This window comes from Aspergillus vadensis, assembly GCF_003184925.1.
Source record: "Aspergillus vadensis CBS 113365 unplaced genomic scaffold BO88scaffold_1, whole genome shotgun sequence".
NCBI classification, from domain to species: domain Eukaryota; kingdom Fungi; phylum Ascomycota; class Eurotiomycetes; order Eurotiales; family Aspergillaceae; genus Aspergillus; species Aspergillus vadensis.
The window spans coordinates 2,892,644-2,919,982 of NW_020292039.1; the positions used below are offsets into that span (position 1 = coordinate 2,892,644).

The 27,339-nt window shown below is 49.6% G+C and overlaps 11 protein-coding genes across 11 annotated transcripts; 7 read left to right on the forward strand and 4 right to left on the reverse strand.

The window, feature by feature from the left end:
• Positions 1 to 75: 75 nt before the first annotated feature.
• BO88DRAFT_400683 (putative potassium transporter) lies at positions 76 to 3,582 on the forward strand. Its single transcript, XM_025705652.1, has 9 exons — positions 76 to 545; positions 749 to 957; positions 1,013 to 1,962; positions 2,016 to 2,181; positions 2,237 to 2,405; positions 2,469 to 2,537; positions 2,592 to 2,602; positions 2,659 to 2,693; positions 2,744 to 3,582. The coding sequence occupies exons 1-9, from the start codon at positions 539 to 541 to the stop codon at positions 3,312 to 3,314; spliced, it is 2,187 nt and encodes a 728-aa protein (XP_025568816.1). The 5' UTR covers positions 76 to 538; the 3' UTR covers positions 3,315 to 3,582.
• BO88DRAFT_400684 (mRNA-binding ribosome synthesis protein NOC2) lies at positions 3,503 to 6,258 on the reverse strand. The gene has a single exon (XM_025705653.1). The coding sequence runs from the start codon at positions 6,147 to 6,149 to the stop codon at positions 3,768 to 3,770; it is 2,382 nt and encodes a 793-aa protein (XP_025568817.1). The 5' UTR covers positions 6,150 to 6,258; the 3' UTR covers positions 3,503 to 3,767.
• A 134-nt stretch (positions 6,259 to 6,392) lies between these two features.
• BO88DRAFT_327255 (ESCRT-I subunit protein VPS28) lies at positions 6,393 to 7,246 on the forward strand (the record flags this gene model as incomplete). The annotated part of the gene is made up of 3 exons (XM_025702504.1): positions 6,393 to 6,482; positions 6,540 to 6,776; positions 6,842 to 7,246. 3 exons carry the CDS (start codon positions 6,393 to 6,395, stop codon positions 7,244 to 7,246), a joined length of 732 nt encoding a protein of 243 aa, XP_025568818.1.
• A 367-nt stretch (positions 7,247 to 7,613) lies between these two features.
• On the forward strand, positions 7,614 to 8,832 carry BO88DRAFT_326990 (S-adenosylmethionine-dependent methyltransferase; the record flags this gene model as incomplete). Its single annotated transcript, XM_025702486.1, has 3 exons — positions 7,614 to 7,647; positions 7,717 to 7,977; positions 8,066 to 8,832. The coding sequence occupies 3 exons, from the start codon at positions 7,614 to 7,616 to the stop codon at positions 8,830 to 8,832; spliced, it is 1,062 nt and encodes a 353-aa protein (XP_025568819.1).
• Positions 8,833 to 9,315: 483 nt separating this feature from the next.
• BO88DRAFT_378914 (ATP-binding protein) lies at positions 9,316 to 11,766 on the reverse strand (the record flags this gene model as incomplete). The annotated part of the gene is made up of 3 exons (XM_025704457.1): positions 11,605 to 11,766; positions 10,256 to 11,572; positions 9,316 to 10,208 (listed from the first exon to the last, which is right to left on the reverse strand). Exons 1-3 carry the CDS (start codon positions 11,741 to 11,743, stop codon positions 9,316 to 9,318), a joined length of 2,349 nt encoding a protein of 782 aa, XP_025568820.1. The 5' UTR covers positions 11,744 to 11,766.
• A 1,151-nt stretch (positions 11,767 to 12,917) lies between these two features.
• On the forward strand, positions 12,918 to 13,679 carry BO88DRAFT_327030 (uncharacterized protein; the record flags this gene model as incomplete). The annotated part of the gene is made up of 2 exons (XM_025702490.1): positions 12,918 to 13,118; positions 13,218 to 13,679. The coding sequence occupies 2 exons, from the start codon at positions 12,918 to 12,920 to the stop codon at positions 13,677 to 13,679; spliced, it is 663 nt and encodes a 220-aa protein (XP_025568821.1).
• rok1 (RNA-dependent ATPase ROK1) lies at positions 13,454 to 16,051 on the reverse strand. Its single transcript, XM_025705654.1, has one exon. The coding sequence runs from the start codon at positions 15,955 to 15,957 to the stop codon at positions 13,777 to 13,779; it is 2,181 nt and encodes a 726-aa protein (XP_025568822.1). The 5' UTR covers positions 15,958 to 16,051; the 3' UTR covers positions 13,454 to 13,776.
• Positions 16,052 to 16,297: 246 nt separating this feature from the next.
• Positions 16,298 to 17,577, reverse strand: BO88DRAFT_400688 (F1F0 ATP synthase subunit g). The gene is made up of 3 exons (XM_025705655.1): positions 17,272 to 17,577; positions 17,007 to 17,091; positions 16,298 to 16,946 (listed from the first exon to the last, which is right to left on the reverse strand). The coding sequence occupies exons 1-3, from the start codon at positions 17,531 to 17,533 to the stop codon at positions 16,697 to 16,699; spliced, it is 597 nt and encodes a 198-aa protein (XP_025568823.1). The 5' UTR covers positions 17,534 to 17,577; the 3' UTR covers positions 16,298 to 16,696.
• A 3,476-nt stretch (positions 17,578 to 21,053) lies between these two features.
• BO88DRAFT_440344 (uncharacterized protein) lies at positions 21,054 to 21,901 on the forward strand. The gene is made up of 3 exons (XM_025709775.1): positions 21,054 to 21,277; positions 21,339 to 21,406; positions 21,478 to 21,901. Exons 1-3 carry the CDS (start codon positions 21,131 to 21,133, stop codon positions 21,596 to 21,598), a joined length of 336 nt encoding a protein of 111 aa, XP_025568824.1. The 5' UTR covers positions 21,054 to 21,130; the 3' UTR covers positions 21,599 to 21,901.
• Positions 21,902 to 22,924: 1,023 nt separating this feature from the next.
• On the forward strand, positions 22,925 to 23,952 carry BO88DRAFT_328300 (intradiol ring-cleavage dioxygenase; the record flags this gene model as incomplete). Its single annotated transcript, XM_025702553.1, has 2 exons — positions 22,925 to 23,537; positions 23,603 to 23,952. 2 exons carry the CDS (start codon positions 22,925 to 22,927, stop codon positions 23,950 to 23,952), a joined length of 963 nt encoding a protein of 320 aa, XP_025568825.1.
• A 1,633-nt stretch (positions 23,953 to 25,585) lies between these two features.
• BO88DRAFT_30194 (NAD(P)-dependent alcohol dehydrogenase) lies at positions 25,586 to 27,276 on the forward strand. The gene is made up of 2 exons (XM_025702419.1): positions 25,586 to 26,033; positions 26,102 to 27,276. The coding sequence occupies exons 1-2, from the start codon at positions 25,867 to 25,869 to the stop codon at positions 27,093 to 27,095; spliced, it is 1,161 nt and encodes a 386-aa protein (XP_025568826.1). The 5' UTR covers positions 25,586 to 25,866; the 3' UTR covers positions 27,096 to 27,276.
• Positions 27,277 to 27,339: the final 63 nt, after the last annotated feature.

Here is a 27,339-nt window from a genome sequence, read left to right on the forward strand (position 1 = left end):
CGTTGCCGTACGTTGCCGTCCCACGAAGCCGCCAGCCGTTTTTTCTTTGCCGCAGGCTTTTTCGCTCTTTCCTCCCTACAAACACAACAACTTTTGAACAACCTGAGTCTTATTGTCGAAATGTTCGCTGCAATGGAATAACATACGCTTTTTCGCCGATTTTATCTTTCCAAGTTTGACTATTTGATCAAAAACTAGGAATTTCCGAACTTTGTTTTGCCTTCTCCAAGCTACTACTATCGCGACCCTTGCCGAAGATAAACCCTGCGTCTACTATTTACTGCTATCTATTGTAGCACTGCGTCAACACCAAAGCTTTCTACCCACTCATATTGTTTACCATTCAGGTCATCTTACCATCAGTGACCTTGACTGGACTGCTTATGCTACGACTGATCAGAAATCGAAACATGAATTATCGTACACGTCTAAGAACCCTTCAGAAATTTTTGCAAAACCCTTGTGGCTAGCGGTGTGCGCTCCCCCCACAGCCGCCTGATCCTCTTGACAAATCTTGCGCGCGTCGCAGCTTGCCAGCATGACTTGTAAGTCCGTCTTTGCTTGAATGCCTTCTAGGTGCCCTTTCTTCGCTGTAATCCTCTAAATTGGCCTGGATTTTTGCCCCTTGCATATCATCATGGCTACGAAAGCAGCCATAAGCATGTAAGAAAGGAGAGGAGCTACTATATCCACCATCTTAGATCCCGCAAACTAGTTATCCTCAGTTACTGACATGACGGATCCCTAGCTCGAGGCTGGCGGCAGCTTCTGAGTCGAAGCATAATTGCCATGCTTCCGCCATTCAATTTCCTCACACTTCATTATGTGTACTTTATTGCGACGTCCTTGATATGCAGCGTCATATTCTGGGGTTCCTCGACCCCGCGGCGCAGTGTTTCATACACAGACTCTTTGTTTCTGTGTATCAGTGCTATGACGGGTGCTGGACTGAATACCGTATGTTGCTTCGGTTTGCTTCCCCCGACAGAGCTAGTAAAGTAACCCGTAACAGGTCGACCTTTCTTCCATGAATTCATTCCAACAGTCTATTCTCTTCGCACTCTTACTGTTGGGCCATGCTATTCTCATCTCGATTACGGTGCTTTTCGTCAGGATGGGCGCTTTTCAAGCCAAATTCAAGGGCATCTCACTTGAACGTGCGCGTAGAGCATTCGAGCAACAAGGCATACTACCTGGGCGTGCCCACAAAGCGGAGCATCAAGATATTCCACTTGAACGTGCCCGTGAAGCATTAGGGCAACAACTGGTGGGAGACGACACGAATGCCTACGGTCATCAGCCTCAATCGACCTCACTTGAACCAATCTTGGAACACTATCAGCTGGCCAAAATTGACGGCACTACCGTTGACGTCAAGCACGCGGTGACAGCAGGAGCTGCACCTGCGGAGAACTACGACAGCGTACGAATTGACGACCAGATACAATGGGTCGACGATGATCAAGTCACCCTCAACCATATGAGGGCACGTCAGAAGCATCATCACCACCACCGCGTTTTCCCCATGGTAGGCGTTGGGGCCCGTCTTGACTTGAATAACCACCCCCGAGATGCTGCGCCAATAGTGACTCAGAACGATGAAGAAGCAGACCTACCTGCGCTCAAAGGCCTTATCAAGGGCACACAGAAGTACTTCAGATCGAAAGGATCTATCGCACGAAATTCCCAGTTCCATGGGCTTACCCCTGAAGAGCGAGAGAGACTTGGAGGTGTCGAGTATAAGGCTGTTTCCTTTCTGCTGGTCATTGTTGCCCTCTACTGGGTCCTGTTCCTCCTTTGTGGTATCATTGGGATGGGTACCTGGGTTGCAGTGAATCATCCAGATATACCTCGAGCAAACGGCCTATCGCCTTTCTGGACAGGCGCATTTTTTGCCGTGTCCGCATTTGTGAACAGCGGCATGTCGCTCTTGGATGCGAATATGACTGCATTCCAGACAAAGTATGATCTTCCATGTGTGTGTTACGATTGAAAGTATGCTGATCGTTATCAAGTGCGTACCCTTTGCTTACCATGGCTTTCTTGATTCTATCTGGGAATACGCTCTATCCATGCTTTTTGCGGTTTATTATCTGGGCAATGAGATGCGTGATCCCGGATAAGCCGTCATGGGCGGCCTGGAAGGTCACCCTAGACTTCATCCTTGACCATCCCAGAAGAGTATGCCATCGACCATCAAGTTTCTGCACAGTTTCAGGCGCTAATCCAAGCGTAGGTCTACACAAATCTCTTCCCAAGGAGACATACATGGTACTTGCTCGGTACCATTATCATCTTGAATGCGATCGACTGGGCTGGCTTTGAAGTCCTCTCAATCGGGAACAAGGAGATCGAAAGCTTGCCGACGGGCTATCGGGTCCTAGACGGACTGTTCCAGGCTTGTGGTTCGTATTAAACCCAACTTCGTTATGGGTTATCATATTTATCTGATACATTTTATTGTCTAGCTGTACGAGCGGGCGGCTTCTACGTCGTCACGATTGCGAATCTCCGCCAAGGACTACTTGTTCTATATGGTAAGCACTTTACTCCCCCCAGACTTTGACCAGAACTATACTAACGTCCCACAGTCCTCATGATGGTCAGTTTATCAGTATTTCGAGCCAAAAGGAATCAACCGACTAACCCCCAATGTAGTATGTATCAGCATACCCTGTGCTAGTCACCATGAGGTCAGTAACAACCGCTCCTCTCCTTCCCAGTCCACCACTAACATCCACAGAAACACAAACGTATACGAAGAGCGCTCTCTCGGGATCTACGCCCATGACAACACAGACGATGAGACCGAAGAGAAAACCTCTCCAAACATGTTCATCCAATTAGTCCGACACCACCTTCTCGGACGCCAAGATGCATCCACCCCCGAAGCATCCCGCAGTTACTTCGTCCACCAGCAACTGCGCTCCCAATTGAGCCATGACCTTTGGTGGATCGCCCTTGCGGTCTTCCTCATCGCCATCGCAGAATCAGGCAACTACAGCCGCATGCCCGTGGCATACTCGACCCTGAACATTATTTTCGAGGTCGTCTCCGCCTACGGTTGCGTCGGCATCAGTGTGGGCTTTCCGAGCTCGAATGCCTCGTTCTGTTCCTCATGGCATACCATCAGCAAGCTTATCCTGGCGGCTGTCATGCTGCGTGGTCGCCACAGGGGTCTTCCGGTCGCTATTGATCGCGCTGTTATGCTGCCGAATGAGTCCCTTGAGTGGGCCGAGGAGGAAGATGCTGCTATGAGACGTGAGCAGTCTCGTGCTTGGGGGAGTGATAAGATGCCTATAGGTTCGGTTTAAGTGCTCGCTCACTTCGAATGTTCGGTTGAAGAATATCTGTGTTGTTGGGTTATATGGTGAAGGTCATGTTATCACAAAAGGTGTGTAGTATGATGTTGTGTGGTTGGTTGCAATGATTCATTTTTTGTTTCTTCTGATTTGTTATTAGTTCTTGTGATTATTTTGTTTGTGATTTTGTTTGTGATTCTTTGTGATTTTGTTCTAGTTCTAGAGTATACAGTACGCGATCAATCAAGTTATTGCACATATATTTGTTTTGGCACTTGTTGGAAGTGGTGTACACTATGGCGCAACATACGAACAAAACAGCTTTGACCACACACGTATTCTAACTTTTATATTGACACCAGTAGACCAGACAAGATATATCCCATAAAGCTACGACTGATATATAACAAGACAGTGAAAAAAGAAATAAAAAAAAAGGGTACAAAAGGAGCCTGATTAAACGGCTTAATCCTCCTCTTCTTCGAACTCGACCTCTTCCTCATCTTCATCCTCCTCCTCTTCTTCCTCTTCCTCCTCATCTTCACTACCGTCATCACCTGAACCAGCCTCGCTCTCATCCTCCACCTCGTCCTCATCGTCATCATCACTGTCATCATTCTCACTAATTACATCATCCATGATGACATCCTTCCCAGCTTCCTCCTTCTCCTGGGCTCTCCGCTTCTCGTCCTCGCGTCTACCTTGCTCAAGAATCTTGGCCTTCTCCTCTCTCAACTTCCGTTGCGACTTAACGAAAGCTCCCAGCGGCGTAGCCTCCCAGTCCAGATCCTTCAGGAATGTCTCCACCTCAGCACGGTTTCTTGGCGTGTAAGAGACGCTCAATCTGCGTTCCTCAATGAAGCGTGCATTGGCCTCCACCTTCTGCACGAGCAGCAGGATCATCTGATTGACCTTGGCGTTCTTGTTACCTCCCGACCGGGAGCTAGCCTGCTTCAGCCAGCGCTTCAGCGAGACGACAATGGGGACAGAGAGTTCCGGGAAGGCGATGTGTTTTGTCCAGAGGACGAAGAATTCAGACAGAAGTTCGGCAATTTGCTCGCCCACGCCGTCTTGGTAGACGCGTGTGCGGAGGTAGGATTTCGGTGCCCGGATGGCTGTGTTGAAGTCGAGTTGCCTCAAAGTGCTGGATTTCGGGGGCTTGCGCATCTCAGACAGGTTGAGGACTTCGAGGAGACTGGAGGCAAGGGGGATGTAGGTGCCCGTGCTGCGGGAGAGGCGGAGGAGGGAGCGGGTGAGTTGGAAGCGAAGAGGGAAGTACTGCGCTGTGGGAATTAGGCGCATAGCACCGATGGTGATCTGCACGACGGGGTAGATGAGGGGGCGCATGGCGGATTGCTTGCCTGCCTTGGCTTCGGCGAGGCCGTCGCAGTGTTGGGAAAGGACGCGGGACCAGAAGTCCAGACTGTGTACGTATTGCCAGTTGTAGACGGTCTTATACGATTCCTTGGACGTGTTGGTGATACTGCTGCGAAGGTGCATGGCGAGTTGGCGAATGAAGTTGAAGCCTGTTGTGTAGGAGACGTTCTGGTCGACGCCCCAGAGCTCTGCGGCGGAGTTCTTCATGAGGTTCACGCCAGAAAGGGTGTGCACGGTTGTGTTGCGGCTGCCCTTGACGACACCTTCGTAGGAAGCCTTGAGGACGGTTTCCTTGATGCCGGCATCGCCGATAATCATGAGACGGCGGAGGATAAGGAAGGCCGTGATGCGCGTGGCCTCAGTGGTAGCAACGTCCGCCCAGATTCCGACAATGGTCTTGATAAGGACCTTGAGTAGCTTTCTGAACTGAAGGAGGTAGGGAAGCATAGGCTCGATGGAGGAGAGGGTGAGCTTCAGAGTCTGTTCATCGGACAGGTTGGTGAGCAGCTCGTGGACCGACGATGTGTGCGACTTGATAAGAGGCGTGAGAGTCTTGAACTTCTTCGAATCCAGAGACACCTTGATCTTGCCAGAGGCGGTCTCCTTGACGGGAAGGTGGTGAGCGAGAACCCGAGGAATGGTGCTGAGGGCTGTCACCAGGACCTGGTGATACACGTCGGGGTCGGAGATCGCGTACTTCTGCTCTTGGGCGTCGTCGTTGATATGAGCGGCGGCGCGGAAAGCAAGAACGGCCTGTCTCATCGCGCGGACCGAGTGCTGCTCCTCCATCAACTTCTGCCACTTCTTGACCATCGCAATAGTGAGGGTATTGTTGATCGTCTCCTCTTCCTCCTCCTTAGCTGCCTTTTTCTTCTTCTTGGCCGGTCCTTCTTCCTCTCCTTCGCTCAGCTCGTCCACTTCCGCAAGGTCTCCGTGGTCACCAAAATCGAGCAGCTCGGCGTCATTTTCCTTCAGGTACTTGTAGAATTCAGGGTCCTTCTCCTTCAGCGCCTCGAGTTGGTCCTTGTGTGCTTCGAAGTCATCGGCGTCGCTGGACTGAGAGGCGGCGTCCTCGTCTTCGTCGCTAGCGCCTTCCTCAGCGCTGGAAGCAGCAGAAATCTCCTCCTCCTCCTCCTTCTGCTCATCGGAGCGCTTGCGCTTGCCGATCTTGGGTGTGACATCCTTCTTCCGGGATTTCTTCAACTCCGCGGCAGAATCAGCAATATCGAATCCGCCCGCGAAGAAGTCGTCGACGTTCATATCGGCGAAAGCATTTTGCTTCTGAACTTGCTCGGGGCTCTCCTCGGTAGCCTCCTCTCGATTGGCGCGGTCTTTGGCATTATCGGCCTTACGCTTGTCCTTGAGGTGGTTGCGCTGCTTGATCTTCGCATTGGCCTTCCGGCGTTCGAGAACGTCCTTCAGGTGCTTCTTTTCGAATTTCTTGGTGGATTTCTTCTGAGATCCGGCCATTGTGCCCGAGATGCTTGCCTACCCGACCGAACGGATAGGATAAAATGGGTGGGAAAAGTAGAATGAAGGACCACGACGGCAGTCGAGATACTTCGAGCACGCGGAAATTCCGCCCAAGAAAAATCTGGAGACGAAAAAAACATCCTGCGGCAGAATGGGGCGGTGAGTGGGGCCCCGTCATGGTGACCGCCTTCCCTTCCCCTCGCGATGATGCCAATCATCTCTTCCCCTCATCGCACCATCATGTATACCCAGCGACCGTTGGCGTACGCCCCTACGCCATATAGCTATACGCCAAACCCGGCGTTGGCGGCGTCTATAAATCTTGATGAAGTGAGTCGCGTGGAGGATGAAGAGGGTTGCTAGATCATCGACTAACTGTTGCGGTAGGAAGTAAAACTAGCTTCCAGCGCGGCGGAGCGGGATCTCTACGAGTCGTTGGCTGAGATCTACGGTATTATCGTGACTTTGGATGGCCTGGAGAAGGCTTATATCAAAGATGTGGTTACGGAAGCAGAGTACACGGAGACATGTACCCGGCTCTTGAAGCAGTACAAGTCCAGTTTGGGTGATGAGACTGTTGCGAACGAGTTTGTCGATCTAGAGACCTTCAAACGTACTTGGGAGGTGAGTACCAATATCGTGAACTTATTGTACGATGGAGTCTGACCATTTGGCTTGATCCTGTGTAGCTGGAATGCCCTCGCGCCACTGAACGTCTCCGCATCGGCCTCCCCGCGACAGTCGAACAAGCCTCCCACAGCACACCCGCCGCGAACATGGCTCCAGCAGCAGCAGGACCTGCAGGAGCATCTGGTAGCTTGATCTTGACGGCTACCGAGAATTTCATCACCTTTTTGGATGCACTGAAGCTGAACATGGTGTCCAAGGACGCCCTGCACCCGCTTCTGTCGGAAGTGATCCAGTCCGTTAATAAAGTCACCGATGTCGACTTTGAGAACCGGGGCAAGATCATCCAGTGGCTGATCACATTGAATCAGATGCGTGCAACTGAGGAACTCGGTGAAGACCAGGCCCGGGAGTTGGCATTTGACATTGAGCAAGCATATCTGGGATTCAAGGCCACTTTGGGTTGAACTTGCCTTGCAGGAGTTATTCACTGGTATTAGTGGGGCATGGTGCCAGGCGTCTGGGGTGCGATACCAAAGTCGAGATTAGTTCTATTGCTTTAGAAAGTTGCTTGTTCTTATTTGCCATTGATCCATGCTCTTATCTCGATCTCGGCCCATCTTTGGGGCGGCGAATCCGATCCGCGGAACAGTCCCCGCCAGCCTTTCCTATTTGGGAAATCACGACTTTTTTTTTGCTGCCCTGCATCCAGAACCGCCCAATCTTATTTTGCCACAGGCACACCGATATAAGACTGGAGCCTCGATTTCTCGTTCTCCGCATAGACTTACACCATCCGTAGTCGGACTAATCAGCCCTCAGAACTTCTACACCATGATAAGCGCCGATCCCGACGAGCCTCTCCACGGTACGTTTTCTCTCTCGGAACTTCCCCCTAACACCTCGGGGCGATAATGTACTGATAAGCCTGCTCCAGTGTTCGATCTCCCCCAGATCCATACTAAACCCTCCGGCACTGAGCTCATCCAAGCCCTCGACCTGCTAACAGTCAAACCGCGGAGTTTCGGGCCCGTAGCCCATGAAGCGACAAAGACCCGGACTGTGCAGCCAGCCGGAGTGACACGCTATCTGACATCCATCATTGCCAGCCCGCTGGCATGGCTCGACACTGACGAGCTCCGGGAGGCCGTCTGGGACGCCGCTGCAGCACGACTCAGCGAGCGCTCCGGTCGAACCGGTACGCAGAACTGATATTATATTTGTAGTACTTATTGCGCCATTGTCTTGCCGCATCTAACATGATGTCTTGCTCTTCGAGCGAATAGCCATGCCCGCCATGTCCCGAGTCTTCAGCATCCCTAGTACCACATCCGATGGACTCGAAGGCGAAGAATTCACATTGACCCTCCACGAACCCTCCTTAACAGCCGACAACCTGGGCATGAAAACCTGGGTCTCCTCATACCTCCTCTCCCGCCGCCTCCACAATCTCCTCGACTCAACTCCCAACCTCGTCCCTACCACGTCCACCACCCCGCAACCCCGCCCAGACAACAACAAGACCCTTCGTGCCCTCGAACTCGGCGCCGGAACAGGGCTCGTGGGCCTCTCCTTCGCCGCACTGCGAGGCTCATCAGCCACCATCCACCTCACAGACCTTCCCGACATTGTGCCCAACCTAGCCCACAACGCAGCTCTCAACGTTGAATTGCTCAATCGGACAGGCGGCGTTGTCACCACGGGTGTTCTTGATTGGACTGACACCCCGGACCCGCTGCCCACTGCACAGGAGCAGTACGATCTCATCCTTGCTGCGGATCCGTTGTATTCGCCTAGTCACCCGAAGTTGCTGGTCGACACGATCACGCATTGGCTGAGTAGGGGGCTGGATGCCCGTGTTGTGCTGGAAATGCCACTACGGGATGCGTATCTACCTCAGGTGCAGGAGCTGCGGGACCGGATGGGACGGTTGGGGCTGGCAGTGGTGGACGAGGGCGAGGAGATTGGCTATGACGATTGGGAGTCGGCGGATGGAGGAGCGTTGGAGGTGAAGTGTTGGTGGTCGGTATGGGGATGGAGCGAGAAGCTCTAGGGAGGTCAGAAGAGGGTGGGAAAAGATATTATCCACGACGTCACGATGAAAAACGAGACACGATGATAGAGTCTAGACGTAGACTGATTGATTGCTTAGAACTATAGTCAACATGCTAGAATAGAGCCACAGATTGGTTAGACATGGAACACTGTTTGATTCGAAATGCTTGCGAGGTAATAATATAGAGAAGATGGTCGATCCTTGAATTGGTCAAAACGGGGGCTGCCACCTTCATGCCACTATTGTAATTGCCGTGCCACCGACATTTGCAGGTCTCCAGAACAGAATTGGGGATTATAGCCAAAGTAGTCGCCTTATTCTGATCTAGCCAAACTCCAGCCAAAATATAAGCATCCTCATTATCTTGTCACAGCTAAAGAAAAGCAGTCTCGTTATCCGACACAGGGGACTCTGGTTCAACTGTCGCTTTTCTCGCATTCCTTCCGTTCTGGCCGGTCTACAAATAATCTTGAATTAGTATCAAGCTAGATGTACTGTGCTAGGCGAACATACCTTCATACTACCGCGAGTGACGAGACGAGCAGGCGCTTCTATGTCGGTCTGGGAACCCCTTGATACACTAGGTCTTATGTCCCGAAGAGCCTCGGCGAAATGCTGGGCTTTAAGATGGACTTTGGTCGGAGACTTGATTTCGCTACCCGTTGACTGCGAGGATGTATCATCCATAGTAGAGTGCAACGCAGCTTGTCCGCAGAGTGACCGCAAGTCTGAGCCAGATAGGCCGGCTGATTGACGTGCGAGGGTCTTTAGGCTGACTTGGGGGTCAATGTCTGATTCTTTGAGGAATGTTTGCAGAATATTGAGTCTTTCTTCCTCGCCTGGAGACTTTATCATAACCTTGTTGGGGAACCGCTGCAGGAAAGCTTCGTCTAGATCTGTGAGACGGCTTGTCGCGCACAGGACGAAGGGTGTGTCTTCATCCTGGGATAGCGCATCCATTTCCTGGAGGAACTGGGCCAGGGCCCTTCGTCGCCAGGGGTGATCGTCAGCGGAGCGACGGTAAAACAGGGCATCGACTTCGTCGATGAACAGAATACAAGGTGATAGCTTTTTGGCTAGTGTGAATGCGGCATGTATTGTTTTCTCTGCATCCCCCTCAACATCGCTGACGATGTCTGCTGGTTTGATTCGGAGCATGGTCGCTTTGGACTCGTTGGCGATTGCATGAGCAAGATGGGTCTTCCCAGTGCCAGGAGGTCCATGAAGTAAGACTCCTGTAGGCCTAGGTTGTTCCGGGGGTGTCTTTGAGGAATTCTCGATTTGAATTTTTGACAAGTGTACCAATTGTCTTATGTGGTCCTTCACATTTTGCTCCAGAATAATATCTTCGTAGGTGTGTTTCTGAGTTTCTGCTACCCGTTTAGCCTGGGAGTCAGAATTTGGCCATAGACGCCCTTACCTGGATTGATGATGCATTCTGAGAGCCCTAGCTCGAACTTGTTGCAATTCTTCCTAATTGCATCAACCGTTTTGGAGAAGCTGGGCTCCTCAACTTCCATAGGCTCAGTCCTTGAAGGTTCTGGTGGCTGCGGTTGCTCACAACTATTACGCTGCAAGACTTCAAGTATGTCACTCAGTTCCAGTACCCCTTTGACGCAAACCCGCCCCAAAACTTGACAAGCAATCAGCGTGTAGTCCATATCATCATGGAAATCAGTTAACAAAGTATCCGGTATATCCAAGTGTACGGCGTCGGATAGCAACTCGGAAGCGAAGCCGAAGGGCAGCCTTTCTCGTATAGACCCTTTCAGTTTTCTAGCTCTCCTCGCAATGTCGAGCTGTTTCTTCTCTGTTTCTGATGCGATCCGGTGTTTCAATGACTTTGGGTCATCAAACCAAACAATGAAAGAAGGTGTGATGTTAAGTTCCCGTCGAGAGTCATGGTTCATATCGCTGATGATAAGCAATACAAGCTCATTATTCTTCCAACGTTCCATGATGGCATTCCTGAAGTTCTGAATGACATCGTAAGATATACAGTCAATCTCGTAAGAGTTGCGAAGGTGGAGTATAACTCGAGCACTTTGCTTTGAGGCCGTGCTCCAAGATTCAGATGTCGAAGGCTTTTGTTCAATCTTCGCTAGATGAGCATTCAAGATAGACTCTATTGAGCACTGACTCCGTAGACTCTTTCCGTCTCCGAAATAACAATCGATCATCTGATCTCTATCTTCAAATATAGCGTAAACAGTGTCGCTATGGTCCTCATTGAGACAGATAGCTGAGTCTGCACCCTCTACCGTCTCTTTATAGAATACCGGTGGCTTATTTTCATTCTGACACACAGAATCTGCACAAAAAGACTGGTCTTCGTGCTGCTGAGCCGATTCGTCTTGTTGATGAAATTCACGAGCAAGCTTATATAGATCCTCAGGCCCAGCCGAGATGCAGGATGCACCCATATCTCTTGCTAGGTGTTCTATTATGGCTGTAGCGCAGGCAGAACTTTCAACTTCCACTGCCATGCAAGGCCATATGCCACCTCGCTTCACTTTTGGAAACGAAATCTTGCTGAGTAGAGCAGCAGCAGCAAGGTCATAGAGTTCTGCGTATCGCTTCTTTTGAAAGACATACTCATCCACGGCTTCAGTTTGACCCTCGTCAATCCCATTATTGCTTCTACCGTCTGTATCAGTATCCGTACAGGGACCCACTTCCTTATCTCTTTGAAAGTTAAGGTTACTACTTTGATGTAGACGGATTGGTGTCCGATGCTCTGACTTGGTCCTGACATTCTCCGCTACAAACCAGGCGGGAAGGGCATACGGATGCTGACGGTGCATTGCTTGGTAGAGTTAATCGTTGCGGACCCCAAGACGTCAACAGAAAAGAATGAACAAAGATCACACGGAGGGAGGACAATTTTTAAGCGTACCTCTACCTTCATTGACCATTGTGGATGGCATCACAATCAGGTCCTCATTTGAGCCGCAGACGAATGCGAAGAGTTGCACATGGTGGTGGTCTTCATTCCAAGAATATTTGATGGCTTATCTAGACTTATATGAGAGAATGGCAGGACTGTCACTGTGGGGGGTGATTAATTCCTGTTTTAGACAGCTTTGGAACTGCTGCCCCTTGCTGCTGCACCACACCCGTATGAATCATGCCATGGTATCAGCGACAGTCGATGCCTGAAGCAATCCGAGTCGGCCTGTTGAAATGTGTATAACTTCGATACCATGCCTGCAATCGAGCTGTATCGGCCTAAATTATTATTTCATTTTGTTGTATCTCACAAAGTCTCGCCCAACAACGACCGACTCGCCAGAGCTCCAGGTAATGACATTGCTAGATTTCTGCAGCATTCCCGACCCTGAATGCCACATACCTATGGTAGGTAGCATGACAAGTTTCAACGGTTGGGTCCACACAACTAACTGCGAGCTTACACTGATTCACAATGGCAGTCGAATCATAACATTGTAATATAGTATCTGAATGATCATGTCGGCCTTGAGATGGAAGGGATTCCGTATTAGTACCTTCAAAACTTCCACTCCGTATATCAAATACTTAGTAGTCTCAAATAGCACGTCTGTTCAGCCGCATAACCCTTGCGACATGGTATGGACTGCTTCATAGCCAATAGCAATGCGGGCTCAGTACGTCCCACGAGTCAGCGTCCATAGTTGGGAGGCCAGTGAGGATGCCTAAGAATGATTGGCTACCAAGGCATTGGATAGAGCGCATGCCGTACTTTATAATCCTCTCCTGGGATGCTCCAAAGAAAAGGAGTCATTACCTCTCCATGTTGACTTGCGAAGGGAAGCGCATAGGATGTAGATGAATAGATCGGAAGGTGGAGACAACAAAGAGTAGTTGCTGGAGCCTTCGATGAGCCAGGCAGCAATCAGGCATCGAACCCGGTCAGCCACCGATGACATATGACGACGCTCGGCACCGCCACCAGCGATAAGTGATATTGGATTCTACGCCTGTACTTAATACAAACAAATATGATGCTCAGTGTTTAGCTCACTCAAAATACCGCTTCTCTATTAGTCAAATTGTCTACCTTCAATCTTTAATCAACAAGCGTGAAGAACCTAGCAATCAATATGGTTATCGGTCTCCTAGCAATTACCGCCATCCCCACCGTCACCGGCGTGGCCATGGGGGTGAGTGAACAGCGCAAAGCAAATGAGAGGAAGAATGATGAGCGACGCATGGCAAAGTTTAATATTGATGTCGCACCACCACCGAATGAGGAACCTGACGATGAGGTTCAAGGGTTACGGGTGGTGCTGAGGGACTTCAAGGTACGATCAAGTGTTTTCGCTGCTACATAGTTCTTTATTTTTGGTGGTTTGGATATCAAGTGAGTCTGGTTAGCTGACTGATTTATGTTAATCTAATAGGTTTATCTTGATGATCCTGTGCCCTCGAAGCGAAAAGTCCCCGCGCACACCGCGGCAGCGTTTTATATTGAGTACCCAGAGCCAGACCATATGAAGCACCTCAAGCGGGGTTTCGGATTGGCGACCACCATTTCAGATAACCCGCCGATGTTGGGTTGGCTATACGCAGATAGTAACACACATGAAATGAAGTATGGGAACCGGTCATCGAGTTGCGATCATGTTGTTGGGCCGTGGGATTGGGAGGATGAGGAGACCACAGTGACACTGGAGGAGAACAGGCAGTTTGTGGCAGTGCAAGAAGACGATGGCTGTTGGGCGCTATACTACGATCGCGATGGAGATGATTTAGAGCGTGTGTTGGAGGAACAGGGCAAATTGGATAATGATTTCCAACCCTTGCGATTGAAGCGGAACTTGATTGAACAGCCTGTGCAAAAAACAAAAAATGATAATTCGTGATCTATATTGAAGTGCTGGTTTGGGGAATCGTAAGGTAGACTTTTCATATTTGTACAGAAACACCAACGGGTTAAGCACAACCCACATCCATAGGAGCCTAGTCCTCAAGTCCTTGCCAGCCCTGGTTGTCGTCGTCACTGCCAGAGTCTGCGCCTGACTGCGGTTGAGATTTCCTATTGCGGCTGGCTGAGATAAGAGCCTTCTTCTTGTTCTCCTGGCGTCGCTCGTAACCACTCTTGGTACTAATTCTCATCTTCTTGTCGTCCTTGGTGCCTTGGGTCTGCCTGGCCTTGACGCCGTGCTTCTTGAGCTCCTCCTTCTTCTTCTTGCTGAGGTCCGGAAGAGCGTCCAGCAGCCACTTTTGTACCGACTTCTCTTCATTTGTGCCTCGTAGCTTCTCGCTGACGTCGATTACATTGGCGATGCTCTTGACATAAGGGATGTCTTCCTTGGTGTAGTATGTGACTGCAATGCCACCTTCACGGCCAGCTCTGCCTGTCCGTCCAACACGGTGGACGTAGACGGCAGCGGAATTCGGGATATCGTAGTTAACAACCCCGTTGATACCTCTGAAGTCAACGCCACGGGCCAAAAGATCTGTGGTGACGAGGATCCAGATTTCACCCTTTCGGAACTGCTTCATGATCTCGGAACGTTGGCCGTCTGATAGCTCAGAGTGGAGAACAGCTATACGTGACGAGCCACCCGCCTCGGGAGGAATATCGTAGCGCAGTTCTGAGTGTAACGCAACTGCTCTGGGAATTGTCTGAGTGAAGATCAAGAAAGGTGGGCGTAAACGGATGTCCGTAGATGATGCCGCGGCGGGGTGCAGGAGCTGACGAAGACCGAGTAGCTTTCCTTGCTCAGTGGCAGCATAAACCAGCTTGTGCTTGATGTTTGGAATGGCAGAGTCCTTGAGGCCAACCACCAGACGAAGCAGCGGATAAGACTTGGTCTCGCTAAGAGTGTCTTTCCGTTCCTTGATCGTTGACTTAGCGAGGTCTTCGACATTCGACCCCATCGTCGCTGACCAGAGACTTGCTCGGAGCTCAGGATGCGTGCAGGAGCGCCAGATGTCAAGTGTTTGGTCGCGGAACAGAGGGTCCAGGAGAACATCTGCCTCATCCAGAACCACATTTCTCACCAGAGGGAGAGTCGCCAATGGTTTTGTCCGGTTTGCGGAGAGCGCGTTAACAAGAAGCAATGGTGTCGTTACGAGGATGTCGCTCTTGGTGACGGGCGCCTTCCCTTTGCTACTCTTTGCTGTAGCCTTTTCATCATCTTCAGAGCCCGACGATTCCGAATCATCTTCATCCAGGACATCTTTGCTATCGTCTTCGTCATCACGCTCTACCACACGCATGCCCTTCTTCATCAAAGTGATCTTCACACCGGTTCCCAGAGCTAACTTTCGGCCTTCGTTGACGATTTGGCTGGCAAGCTCCTTTGTCGGGGCAATCACAACAGACAAGATACCCCGTTCCTCCGGCTCTTCATGATGGTGCCGGACAATCTTGTTGATCACCGGGATCATGAATGATAGCGTTTTGCCACTTCCTGTAGGCGCAACGACTAGTAGATCCGGTTCGATACTCTTCCCAGTGCCCGACTTCTGAGCCACCGATTGGTCTCCGAGCAGAAGAGGAAGACTTCCTAGTTGAACTTCAGTAGGAACAGTAAAGCCTTGCTCAGCAATGTTTTCCGCGAGTCGTCGGGAAATGTTGTACTTGGTGCGCAGCTGTTTGAAGGAAACCAAAGGCTCCGGAAACAACCGCCGGGCTTTCTTCTGCTCTTTCTTAGTGAGCGTCTGAGCAGGCTCCTCTTCCTGCTGCTTTCTCTTCTTCTTTTTCTTCTTAGATTCCTCTTTCTGGGGCTGAGTGGGTTGAACTTCCTCGAAATCACGCATATCAGTAACCTTGATCTTGTGAGAGTTCAAGATTGTCCGACGCTCGACTTCATCCATCGAATCATCGCCTTCTGAATCAGACACATCTTTCTGCTCAGACGGTCCAGCTTCATCCTTTTTTGCCGATGCGCTGGCCGCAGACCGTTTACCTGAGCCGAAGAAATCTAGATCGCCAGCATTGCCATCTTCTGCATCCGAATCACCTGCGGCTTGCGTGCGCTTCCTCTTTTTCCCAGAAGCATTTGACTCCAGAAGCTTTTCGTCACGAAAAAGCTGGGGGTTCTCGGCCTTGCCTTTGGAAGGCAGGGTCGAAGACAGGGAATTACCAGTCTTGAACTTGGTGGACCTTGTCAATAACTTGAACGCATCCATTTTTGAATATATATGAACTAACAGTCCATGCGACTAGGTATATTAGGTGGACACGAGCGTCCGAGTCCTAGCGATCGCGAGCTTGATATTGATGGTTGTCGAGTCGTCGGACTTAATGAGGAAAAAGTTTCGATGCTGAAATTCTTTACCGCACGGGCCAATCAGAGGCAAGCAACCCTCACCTCCATCAAACGGATAATTCTCGAAGCTTTCAGTCATCAAGTCCAAGATATTGAGTTGCTTGGTCTAACGCTCATACGCTTGATATCATGGGCTAGCTATGTATATCAATAATAGACTTAAAAGTCCTTGTGCTTACTTCAGATGTAATTTTCATTGCATACTACTGACACCTGAGGCAGAAACCGAGCTCTAGTGTCGTGGCCACGACCGACTCTCAGCACATATCGATTGAACTTTGTAACATGCTTATAGCCTTAAGATAGTCATGGCTTTGAAATACGATCATCAGTCACCTAAGGCAGTGCCGCTTTGATAGCAGAATGCCTGCCATGGTCTACAAGATCTCCCCTTGAGCAGCCAGAATATTCAACCAAATAGCCGTCCCCATGCATGAACCTAAATCTAAAACAACAACAAATGAGACGTGCCCAATTGCTCGTATCGCACAACCTCAGACAACAGTTTATTCCATCGTCTATCATACAATAGTACAGCACACAAAGGAAAACGGGAAAGGGAAGGAAGACAGGCTAAGTCACGAGTGCTTGGTATTTATCTAGTGGTGTCCGTGGTGCTCAGGCTGTCCCTTGTAGCCGACAATGTTCATCCGGCCAATGATCTCGCCAACGGTGAAGAAACCAACAATCTCCGCAGCGGTGACACCAGCCAGAGCGATCTCCTTCTTGTTGGCGGTACGAACGCGGGAGATGATGTTCGAGGGAGCGAAGCTGGAGTTCTTGAAGGCGGCAGGGTTACGGAAAGCGTTGGTCAGAGGCTGGAAGTAAGCCTGGAAGGTGGCCATGTTGCTATAATCCGCATTAGTTGACAAAGGCCACGGTTCGTTCAGATTAGTTGTGGGCGCTTACGGAGGAGTCATGTTCTGGCCACGGAAGACCAGCTTAGCAAGCTCGATTCCGACCTTCGAGTAGTAGACGGTAGGGGGTATCATGGCTGCATTGACACGACAGATGATTAGCAATGCTCCGAAAGATATGACAGAAATCCGGGGATGGCTCCACTCAAGGAGTGAATCACGACATGACGGCATCCGGCAATGCCACCATCATAGTATCATCCCAGTGGATATTCAAAGGGATTACTTGTTGCAAATATCATGGAGGATCCGCTTACAATCGACAAAAGCGATGACTTTTCCGGTCCTTCCACCGACCTTCCTGAGGGCGCTACCGAGACCCTGGGCGGCGTTCGAGATGGCGGGGCCAGCCGTCGAAGAGACACGAGAAAGACCCTCAGACGCCTTCGAGGCAGCAGAGGAAGCAGTCTCACCAGCCTTGGAAGCGGCTTCGGAGGTCGAAGAAGCGTACCTGACCGCAGACCTGCGGGTCAGGAACTGCGATTGCCGAAGCACGGCACGGGACGCCGTGGCGGGCATCTTGAAGACCACTGGGGGAGATAAAAACGCTAAAAGGAAAGAATGACTCTGAAAAGTCGCAGGTGGAGGACAGAAGAGTCCAATGGCGGTAGGGTCAAGAGCCGGTGACACTGGATCGTCGCGCAATTGCAGGACCAGAATTGAGATTTGAAGTTCGGGAAGTTCAGGGAAGAGCCTCCACTTCCGTGTCACGTGCACTCGCGCTCATGCCTTGTTTATCAAACCATCACATCAACTCAATCTTTGCAATACCAACACACTTGGCGATTTCGCGTCTTCCCATTATGAAGATGGCCAATCGCGAATTGGTACTACACCTACACTGACTGGGTCAAATCTTGTGGTCCGGTTATCCTTACAACATCCGAGGCTTCCGTTCTGCCGAATGGCCGTGCTAGTTACCTCGCAATCGACATGTCAGTTTGAGCAAAGATAGACATAATGTGCCCACCACATGTGGAAGCACTTCCATTCGACATAGGAATCCTCAATGTGTGTCTGACTGGATAACAAGGAGTATCAAGCTTTATGTCACGTCGCATCCGTTGTAACCTATTCCCTAACACTATGCCTTGACAGCCACCGAGAGCCAGTCATATCATCTATAGCCAGCTACCGGGCACTATCATACAAACTAGAGAACATGGAAAAGTACATAGCGTGAACGGCTGTCTGGCAATCCATCAAGAGGACCATTTGGGGGTCTTCGTTTCAGACACCTGTCGCGGCTAAGCGGACAGGCTATTGGATGTCAAACACTTCACATACCCCAGCACATATGATCACCCGGGATATCGTCACCTATGAGTACAGCGCGACATCCGGATTTACCAACGACACGAATTCTTGATGAGTATAGATCCACATATATTCTTGACAGTGGACAAACTTCGGGATTGCTTATGGTAACATAGTCATCATAGACGGATATCGTTATGGAATCACTAATTCTTTTCGTATTGCACCTCGTGTTGACCTATCAGCGCAGATAAACGGCTGCCTGTCATCCATGACGCCCATTAATCTGAGGTGAAAGCAGCCTTCTGTTCCGACAAAGCCTTGGCGATGCTAGACATCATTGTTCGATTGGTTGCACGATAGCTTTATATCTCTTAGGAGCCTTCCTTGTAGTCACTGAACAAACAACAATTATTCAATGAATCATACAGTGTGATAGCTGCTCTACGAAACACTAGTAGTACAACCCCACAAATGCAATAACACTCTCTTGCTCTCGTCTGTTAGGTTTTTCTGCGTACAACCCGCTGTAGCTTAGCAGCGTAGCAGTGACCTATACGAACTGATAGGCACAGGAGTACATATTGCTGCCACCTCAGCACAGGTACGAGATGATGTATGTACTTGGCCACTTCCGGACCTCATAAGCTACCATACATCAAACCCTCCTGTCAGAGATTACAATAGCTTCTCGACTTCTCCGTACCCAGAGCAGCACACCAGCTTTATAATGCTACTCAAATCAAATGACATGGCAAAGCTCCTGGAGTTCCTTCTGCCAGGAGATATGATCCAATGCGATATCGACGGTACAAAGTTTACTGCTATGATATAGGTAGGTAAACCTAGCTTGGATCCACGGGCTGTGCTCAGACTACCTCAATGGGGATAGTGGATTCTGGGATAATGGTACTGAGTAGGAGAACTCAAATCCGCTTTTCTTTATGGCAAGGGCCCCCGGAATTTGGCTTAATTGCCGGACTCCACAGCTTTCACATGGAGCCATCAGGCAGCGGCTCATCGACGATCTTCAAATAGACGGAAGCGTAATCGTCTCTCTTGATGACCTTTCGTTGCTAGGGAGGAGAATGCTGGGCCTGATTGATCAATTCATATAGGAAACGAAGGCGTGTGCTGAGGGATTGGAGTCGCACTGAGGGCTCAAATTTTCATGGTGATACAGGCAGTGATGGTATATATGGTTAGAGACAGAGAGGGTATGATGGGATGGTGGGATAATTTGGAGCTCTACGAATGGCTTCTATAACTTATAACTTAGTAGCCATATATATATATATACTAATATGATATACACTTTTCAAGATAAAGTCGACGAATCTTCTCATGTAGTTAGATTTCAGACTATTGGACACACTGGGAAATCGCTCTTCTCCTGTAGGGCCCGGTGTCTCAGCCCAAAATTGATCGTATTCTCGTCGACTGCTACTTAGCGGAGACCTGAGGACCAGTACATGAAGTAATTCGGACGAATTACCCTCCGGTAGGCTGTCAGGATCAGCTCGAGTGCGATTTCACTAGCAATGGGACCCCAACTAGCCATGGAGCCAAGCACCCGTTTGCCCATATCAGGAAACACGGGTGCTCATAATCGGGCAAACGGGCAAACAGGCAAACGCTGTAAGATTAGTATGGAAATTAGATCGAAGCAGCCTTGGTGCCAGGACTTCCAGATCAGCAGAAATGGAAAGATAGACCGTCGGACTATTTAGTGTCCCGGGTATTCATTCCCACTGGGGCTGGTTGCTTTAGCCGACCAGTAGTCTAATCTGGAATGTGCTGTGGACTTATAGGGGTCATAGGGGTCAGTTTTTGTTGTTTGATGTCGATCTCAGCCCTCTGGGTTCAACGCATGGCCTCTGATCTGCTGATGAGAATCAAGGGTGGACCGATCCATGGAAGGATTCTAGCAAGAATGGTTGGTGTTCCTGATTAAGTCACGTGAAAAGCCTAATGTCGGGGATCCACTTGCCGCTTAGTCATGAGGCGCCACCACATCATGATTTCTCTTCAACTTTTCGCATGTCGCGCCACGACGCAATCAGAGGTGGCTTTGCATTCGCAGTGCGCCCTGATCGTGCGACTGGTGTGACACCTACATCATCTTCGGCAGGAAAACCCAGTTGAGGCTATTTTTACTGCGTGGCGCAGAACTTCTGCTGTGTATACCCAAAACCAAGCTTTCAAAGCCGGATTAAGCTTTATCCCCCATGCCACATCAATAAGGTTCTGGCAGTTGAGCATAGGGTGATCTCTTCGCCATTATTCCACAGAAAATTGTCCGGTTGATCTGCCCTGCTAGTTTTTATCGGCGGAAAATTGAGTTGCTCTATTGATTCTGGATCCGTTCCTTTGTCGGCACCACTCCGTGATGTTCATAAATTATCAGTCTCGCGAGGCATACAGACAGGCTCAATTTCGCCCCTACTTGATCCTGCACACATGCCTAGTTCAGCCCTCTCGTAGTGCGTAATAGACAAGCAATGACAAGGCGCATCACAAATGCTTGCTGTTGGACACTAAATTGTCTGCCTAACAAGTGTATACGTAACGCCCATCGAAGCCAAGATCAGTGAGTCTCCACACCGTAGACCATGGTCCAATTCTAGAATCAGAATTGAGGAAGACAACTCACTTGATTGGGCTCTCTAACTCTTCATAGTATGGCTCGTTTCATGAACAACGATGCTGAATGGATAGCCTTACATAGCTTTGGGCCCCATCTACCTGCTGTCCTTTGATTCTTAAGCCAGGTCTTCCCCTACGTTTGCTGTCTTTCTCTTGCATTGCATTTTCTGCACTTCAAACAATCAGAATCCAAAAGAAAAGACCTACTTCATAATGTTCGGCGACAGTATTTTCAGCTGGTTCAAGTCCTCCAAACAGGAGTCGGCCCCTGAGGCCACCTGGGACCCCAACACTGTTACGATGACCCAGCCTCAGAGCCCTGCCGGTCCTACCACTGAGGGTGTCGTTACCGGTCAACCTGTACGGTGTCATCCTGATCCTAAGCTTTCTTTGTCTCTTGACGCTAACATGAACAAACTAGATTCCAAACAACAACATGGATGTGAGCCTTCGTGGTGGTGGCCCTCCCCCGGGACCTGGCGGTGACGAGTAAGTAACCACTAGTTGAACCCTTAACTACACTGTTCGTTAGATTGGAGCTAACCATGCGTCTTGAATAGTTGCTGCTGCTGCCTCGACTGCTTCTGCTGCTGCGGTGACTGCTGTGGTCCCGACGGACCCCCTGGTGGCCCTGGCGGTCCGGGTGGTCCTGGTGGTCCTGGTGGCCCCGGTGGTTGGTAAAGAATACCAACGTCTACGATCATGTTTCTTTTCCTTCTTATCGTTTTACTCGCAACGTTCGAACTTGATACCACTATACTGAATGTGATGTTGTGGCGCAATGGATGAGCGGGAGCTTGTTTGCCGGAAGCCTTGTCAATGGTAGATAAGCTCTGTGCCATGGTTGCTTTGTATGATACTATGTTATTATTGGTTATGTTATATGCAAGACTGTCAAATTACTCGATCACCTATCACTTGGGGAATACTTCAAAGCCCTTGTCGCTTGGGGTATACTTTCATACTATAAAGATTGTATTCTAGTCCAAATGTATCTACACTACGGCATAATGCAAGATTATCTGATCCAACTGGTTATATAAACTTGGTATGAATATCACAAGGCTTGCATACGATATGTATTTCACAGCACTTAATGCACGAATGCATATGGAACTGCTATGAACACAGTGGAATTATATTCCTGCCTATGCCAAGTAGCACAACTATGTGAGCCTTACGTGCATTTCGTCAAGATCAGGGTATCCTGCATAACTTCTCGGTAGCACAAGGCCGACTATGGGCTGCATAAGGAACCTCACTGTTATCTATATAAGACGCAATATGTTGGATTCCGTGATACATGATCGACCTAGTTCGGGTATCCAAGTGGGTTATAGTTATCCAGTTAAAAGTTATCGTGTTCTACCAGAGTAATCAGAGTCCGTGAGACAATAGATAAGAACTAGATTCTGGTTCGCACCGTGGATCTGGAATTCTCGAGCGCTTGAGAGCGCCTAACAAACGCATCTTCTTGATTGACTTCCGAATTGATGTCCTTGCAGGTTAAATGAAACCATAATAACCTGCTTTACAAAAACATAAGATCTACGATAACAGTAAGGTACATCAAACGCGTAATTAAAATCCACCAATAGAGGAAGATTATTTACTATCCATCCAACAACGGTGCCTACTTGGCAACCTGCTGGTTCATTCCGCGTGCGTTTATCAAGACGCTCGATATCATAGGTGGCTGGCTAGCTGCTAACCCTTGCCGCCTATCAAGCATAAAGCATTCCAATCATGTCACGCCCAACCCAAGTAATGATCATCTTTTACTCAGCCAACCAGCATCCAATGATGTATAAAAATCTGTTCGCGATATCTCACCGCAAGAAGCAAGAGCAAATAATGATCACTAATGGAAGATTCTCCGGGAGAATAATAAATAGCGACGAGGGAGGGCCATGATAAGAGGTTGCAGTAGCAGCAGCAGCGAGCAGGATTTGCCCGGGTGCACAACAGCCTACATAGTAGGGGATTTTTACCAGTATTTCGCAAATCATGCGTTTCTTCAGCTTCCTTGTTGCAGCTACCTTGGCCTCATTGGCCATCGCACACCCAGGCCCTCATAAGAAAGCCACGAGAGCCGAAATCTCCCGTCGACAGGAACTGTCTTCTCGTTGCGCTCACCATGCCGGCGAATACAACGCGAAGAGATGGAAGAGGAGCTTGGAAAAGCGGCAGAATATTACGACTATCGAAGCTACAACGGAGGCACCTTACTATAAGACGATTCAGAATGAAACCTGTGTGCTCACGCCCGACGTGACGTCCGGACCTTATTGGTGGTCAGAGTCTCAGACACTTCGGCAGGATATTAGGGAAGATCAGCCAGGCGTGCCGCTGTCGCTTGATATTGGGGTGATGGATATGGCGACATGTGGACCCTTGGAAGGGGTGCTGGTGGACGTTTGGCACTGCAATGCTACGGGCAAATATTCAAGTTTTACTGGGCTGCGAAATGACATCCCTAAATCCGAAACGCTACAAGACCTTAACATGACCTGGTTTGAGCCCGGACAGTCGGATATTCATACGGATAATCAGACTTGGTTGCGGGGCATGTGGCCGACGGATAGTAATGGGATGGTGGAAATGAAGACTATTTTCCCAGGTCAGTTGTACAACAATTCTCTGTGTATCTATTGACATGCTGATATGATGAGTTTGAACATGCAGGATTTTACTTCGGACGATCAATCCACATTCATATTCAAGTGCATACCGACTGGGTGCTGAGAGATAATGGCACCCTTGCGAGTGGAAATACCGTGAGCACGGGGCAGGTTTTCTTCGATGAGGAACTTGAGCAGGAAATCATGGCGTTGGAGCCGTATTCTTCTGTGACGGGGATTCAGAGACTCGTTAATGGTCTTGATGACACGTTCCACAATGAGAATACGGATGGCTATAATGCCATTGTGTCGGTGGTTCCCATGGATGGGGTTGATGTGAGGAATGGGATGATCGGGTATATTACTATTGGTGTGGATACAGAGGCTGTTGACCCTGAATTTCCGGTTCGATAAACTTGGATTAGCTGGAACAGCTCCAGGCTGGATTGATAAATGTGTGATGGCTATGTTCTTGATGAAATTACCCGATATGATATTTTTGGATAGAATAGTATGAAACGCCTAGCTTGAATGATAGACAAAGCTCGCTTTTACTTGAGTATGCGAGTCATAAAACCAATCAGTGATCAACGTACTATTGCCATTAGCTCCAGGACAGGGATTGATTTAGCTTCTTCCAGAAGGATCTGTGAAGCTCCACAGCTGGGCCCTCTTGTGCTTCGAAATACTTCAATGTTATATTATTCCCTGTGTTATTATGTTGATAAGTGGTCAGATATCCATGTTCTGTGCCCAAGGATTGTGAGCCAGCGTACTATGCTATTCTCGGCTGAAAATGAGACGATATATCAGAAGCAGGAGTGATATTCACTGTGTCAAAACAGTACTCAAGGACTCAAGGAAGACCCTGTAAGGCTGCATTTGACGGATCCTTGAAGTGTAGCTAGGAATATTAGTTTGAAAAAGAAAAATAACATAAAATAAAGTATCTATGAGCCAAGTCAATCATCCATCGGGCATTTACCCGATTGCACTGTACAGCATGACCATGCATACAATGTTCCTCGTTTTATGATCCTGTCGCACATGCGTTTGGTTCACGTAGACAGCCATCACTCTCGACAAGACTTCCATTTGGCCATACTCACACCAACACCATTATACCCGCAATATAGCCGTAACTCCGAGTGCTGGACGACCTTGCATAACAGGGATAAAAAGAAGTGGTGGATACGACTTCTGTAATGCTCCACCACTGGGTGGATGGATCGAGTTCCCGCCCACCGGAGAATTGCCACTCCGGGTAAATAAGTGGGTTGGAGTGTGCTCTTCTGGGTCAACAATCCGAAACGAGGTAGAAGCCGTGACTTTCCGATGAGTGAGTGGGAAGAATGAAGTAGCTAGAGGGATTATGTCTGGGGTGAAGCGGACGGGAGACTAAGAATAGACCGATCAAATAACCTTGTCTAGATGAATTAACCGAGTCAAATATTGTAGATGCTACCGTATCTACCTCCTGGGCAGGGTCGTATCGGAGAATGACTTCGATTGTATCATGTAGAAGCATCATAGCAGGGATGACTGTATTGTGTATATTGAAGGTGACGATCATCGTCGGATGGTTTTCTTCTCTTAACAACCTCTTTAATATTGTTCCATCACTGCCAGTTATCCCTGTTGCCCTATACACCCGGCTTTGCACTTGGGGGAACAGAACCGACGCGCCCCGATAAGACGGAGATAAGAGTCCCCACCGGTCGGATTCCACAGAAAGCATAAGTTTTGACTTGAGCAACCTATCCATTGCAAGGAAAGCTGCCCAGAAAGTTCTCTAGGCAAGCCACTGTTTCTCCAAAGCTTACCTGTGCACCAAGCTCGTGTTTATAAGCACACTATCAAGGGTAGCAAGTGCGACGTCCTGGCTCACGGATGGTCTTTTGGAATGCGACCGCCGGGCAGTCTGGCCCAATAGGGGAGAATCCCATAAATCATGCCCCAGACCGAACCCCGCGCTCTGAGGGGCCACCGGGTAAATGCCCTTCTTAGCTCTAATCCACTTCCTAACCCATCAGTAAGCCCATGATGGACCCCGTCGCGTTACTGCTATTTGGCAATGCTCCTATCGGTGGCGAAGGAACCAGCTACTTGCAGCCTCTCACATTGAAGAAAAGATCATCCCTGAGCTTTTTTCTTTCTCCCTTTTTCCCCTTCCTTCAATCATGGAGGGGTAGACCGCTGTTACAAAGTACTTAAGCCCGGTAGATCCTCTTTCCGCTTGCTTTCACATCCTGCTCATCCCTTGCCTTCACCTCTTGCGACTTTTTCCCTCCTCCCCTTAATTTCTCCCCTTCATTCGATTAGGTCATCATGGCTACCGCAACTGTTCTCGAGAAGGCGAACATTGGCGTGTTCACAAACACCAAGCATGACTTGTGGGTCGCTGACGCGAAACCCACGCTCGAGGAGGTCAAAAACGGCCAAGGATTGCAGCCTGGTGAGGTTACAATCGAGGTTCGCAGCACCGGAATCTGCGGGTATGTCTTCCGTCCCTCTCGCGACTGGCTTCGTATTCCCTGGCTAAACATTGGTCATCAACATCCAGGTCCGACGTGCACTTCTGGCATGCAGGCTGTATTGGGCCTATGATCGTCACAGGAGACCACATCCTGGGTCACGAGTCCGCGGGACAAGTCGTGGCCGTTGCGCCCGATGTCACATCCCTCAAGCCTGGCGACCGTGTCGCTGTCGAGCCTAACATCATTTGCAACGCTTGTGAACCCTGCCTGACTGGTCGCTACAACGGTTGTGAAAATGTTCAGTTCCTCTCCACCCCTCCCGTCGACGGACTGCTGCGTCGCTATGTCAACCACCCCGCTATTTGGTGCCACAAGATTGGTGATATGAGTTATGAAGATGGTGCGCTCTTGGAACCTCTGAGTGTTTCTCTGGCGGGTATTGAGCGTAGTGGCCTTCGCTTGGGTGACCCCTGCCTAGTCACTGGTGCTGGGCCCATTGGTCTCATCACCCTGTTGAGCGCTCGTGCGGCTGGAGCTAGCCCCATCGTTATTACCGATATTGATGAGGGCCGACTGGAATTTGCCAAGTCGCTGGTCCCTGACGTTCGCACCTACAAGGTGCAGATTGGCCTCTCTGCTGAGCAGAATGCCGAAGGTATCATCAACGTCTTCAACGATGGACAAGGCTCGGGCCCCGGCGCTTTGAGGCCTCGCATTGCGATGGAGTGCACTGGTGTGGAGAGCAGTGTGGCTTCGGCCATCTGGAGTGTCAAGTTCGGCGGCAAGGTCTTTGTCATTGGTGTCGGAAAGAACGAGATGACCGTGCCTTTTATGCGCCTCAGTACTTGGGAGATTGACCTCCAGTACCAGTACCGATACTGCAACACTTGGCCTCGCGCGATCCGCTTGGTGAGGAACGGTGTTATCGACTTGAAGAAGCTTGTGACGCACCGCTTCCTCTTGGAGGATGCGATCAAGGCCTTTGAGACGGCTGCCAACCCCAAGACAGGTGCCATCAAGGTTCAAATCATGAGCTCCGAAGACGATGTTAAGGCTGCTTCCGCTGGTCAGAAGATCTAAACAGTCGCACATTTGAGAACATACTTCAACTGCACATTTTGGGTGGCTGGTCACCTTGGATACCTTTCGCATTCATAACACATATTTTTGATGACACTTGATGGATGGATTATCCCATGTAACGTTTTCCTTTTTCGATGTTGTTAGAGATCCCTGCTGGTTGGAGGTATAGAGATGCACGTAGAATTCTATTCCTTCACGTTTAACTCTCACGGCATCTGCATTTGACATGTGTTGCAGGTAG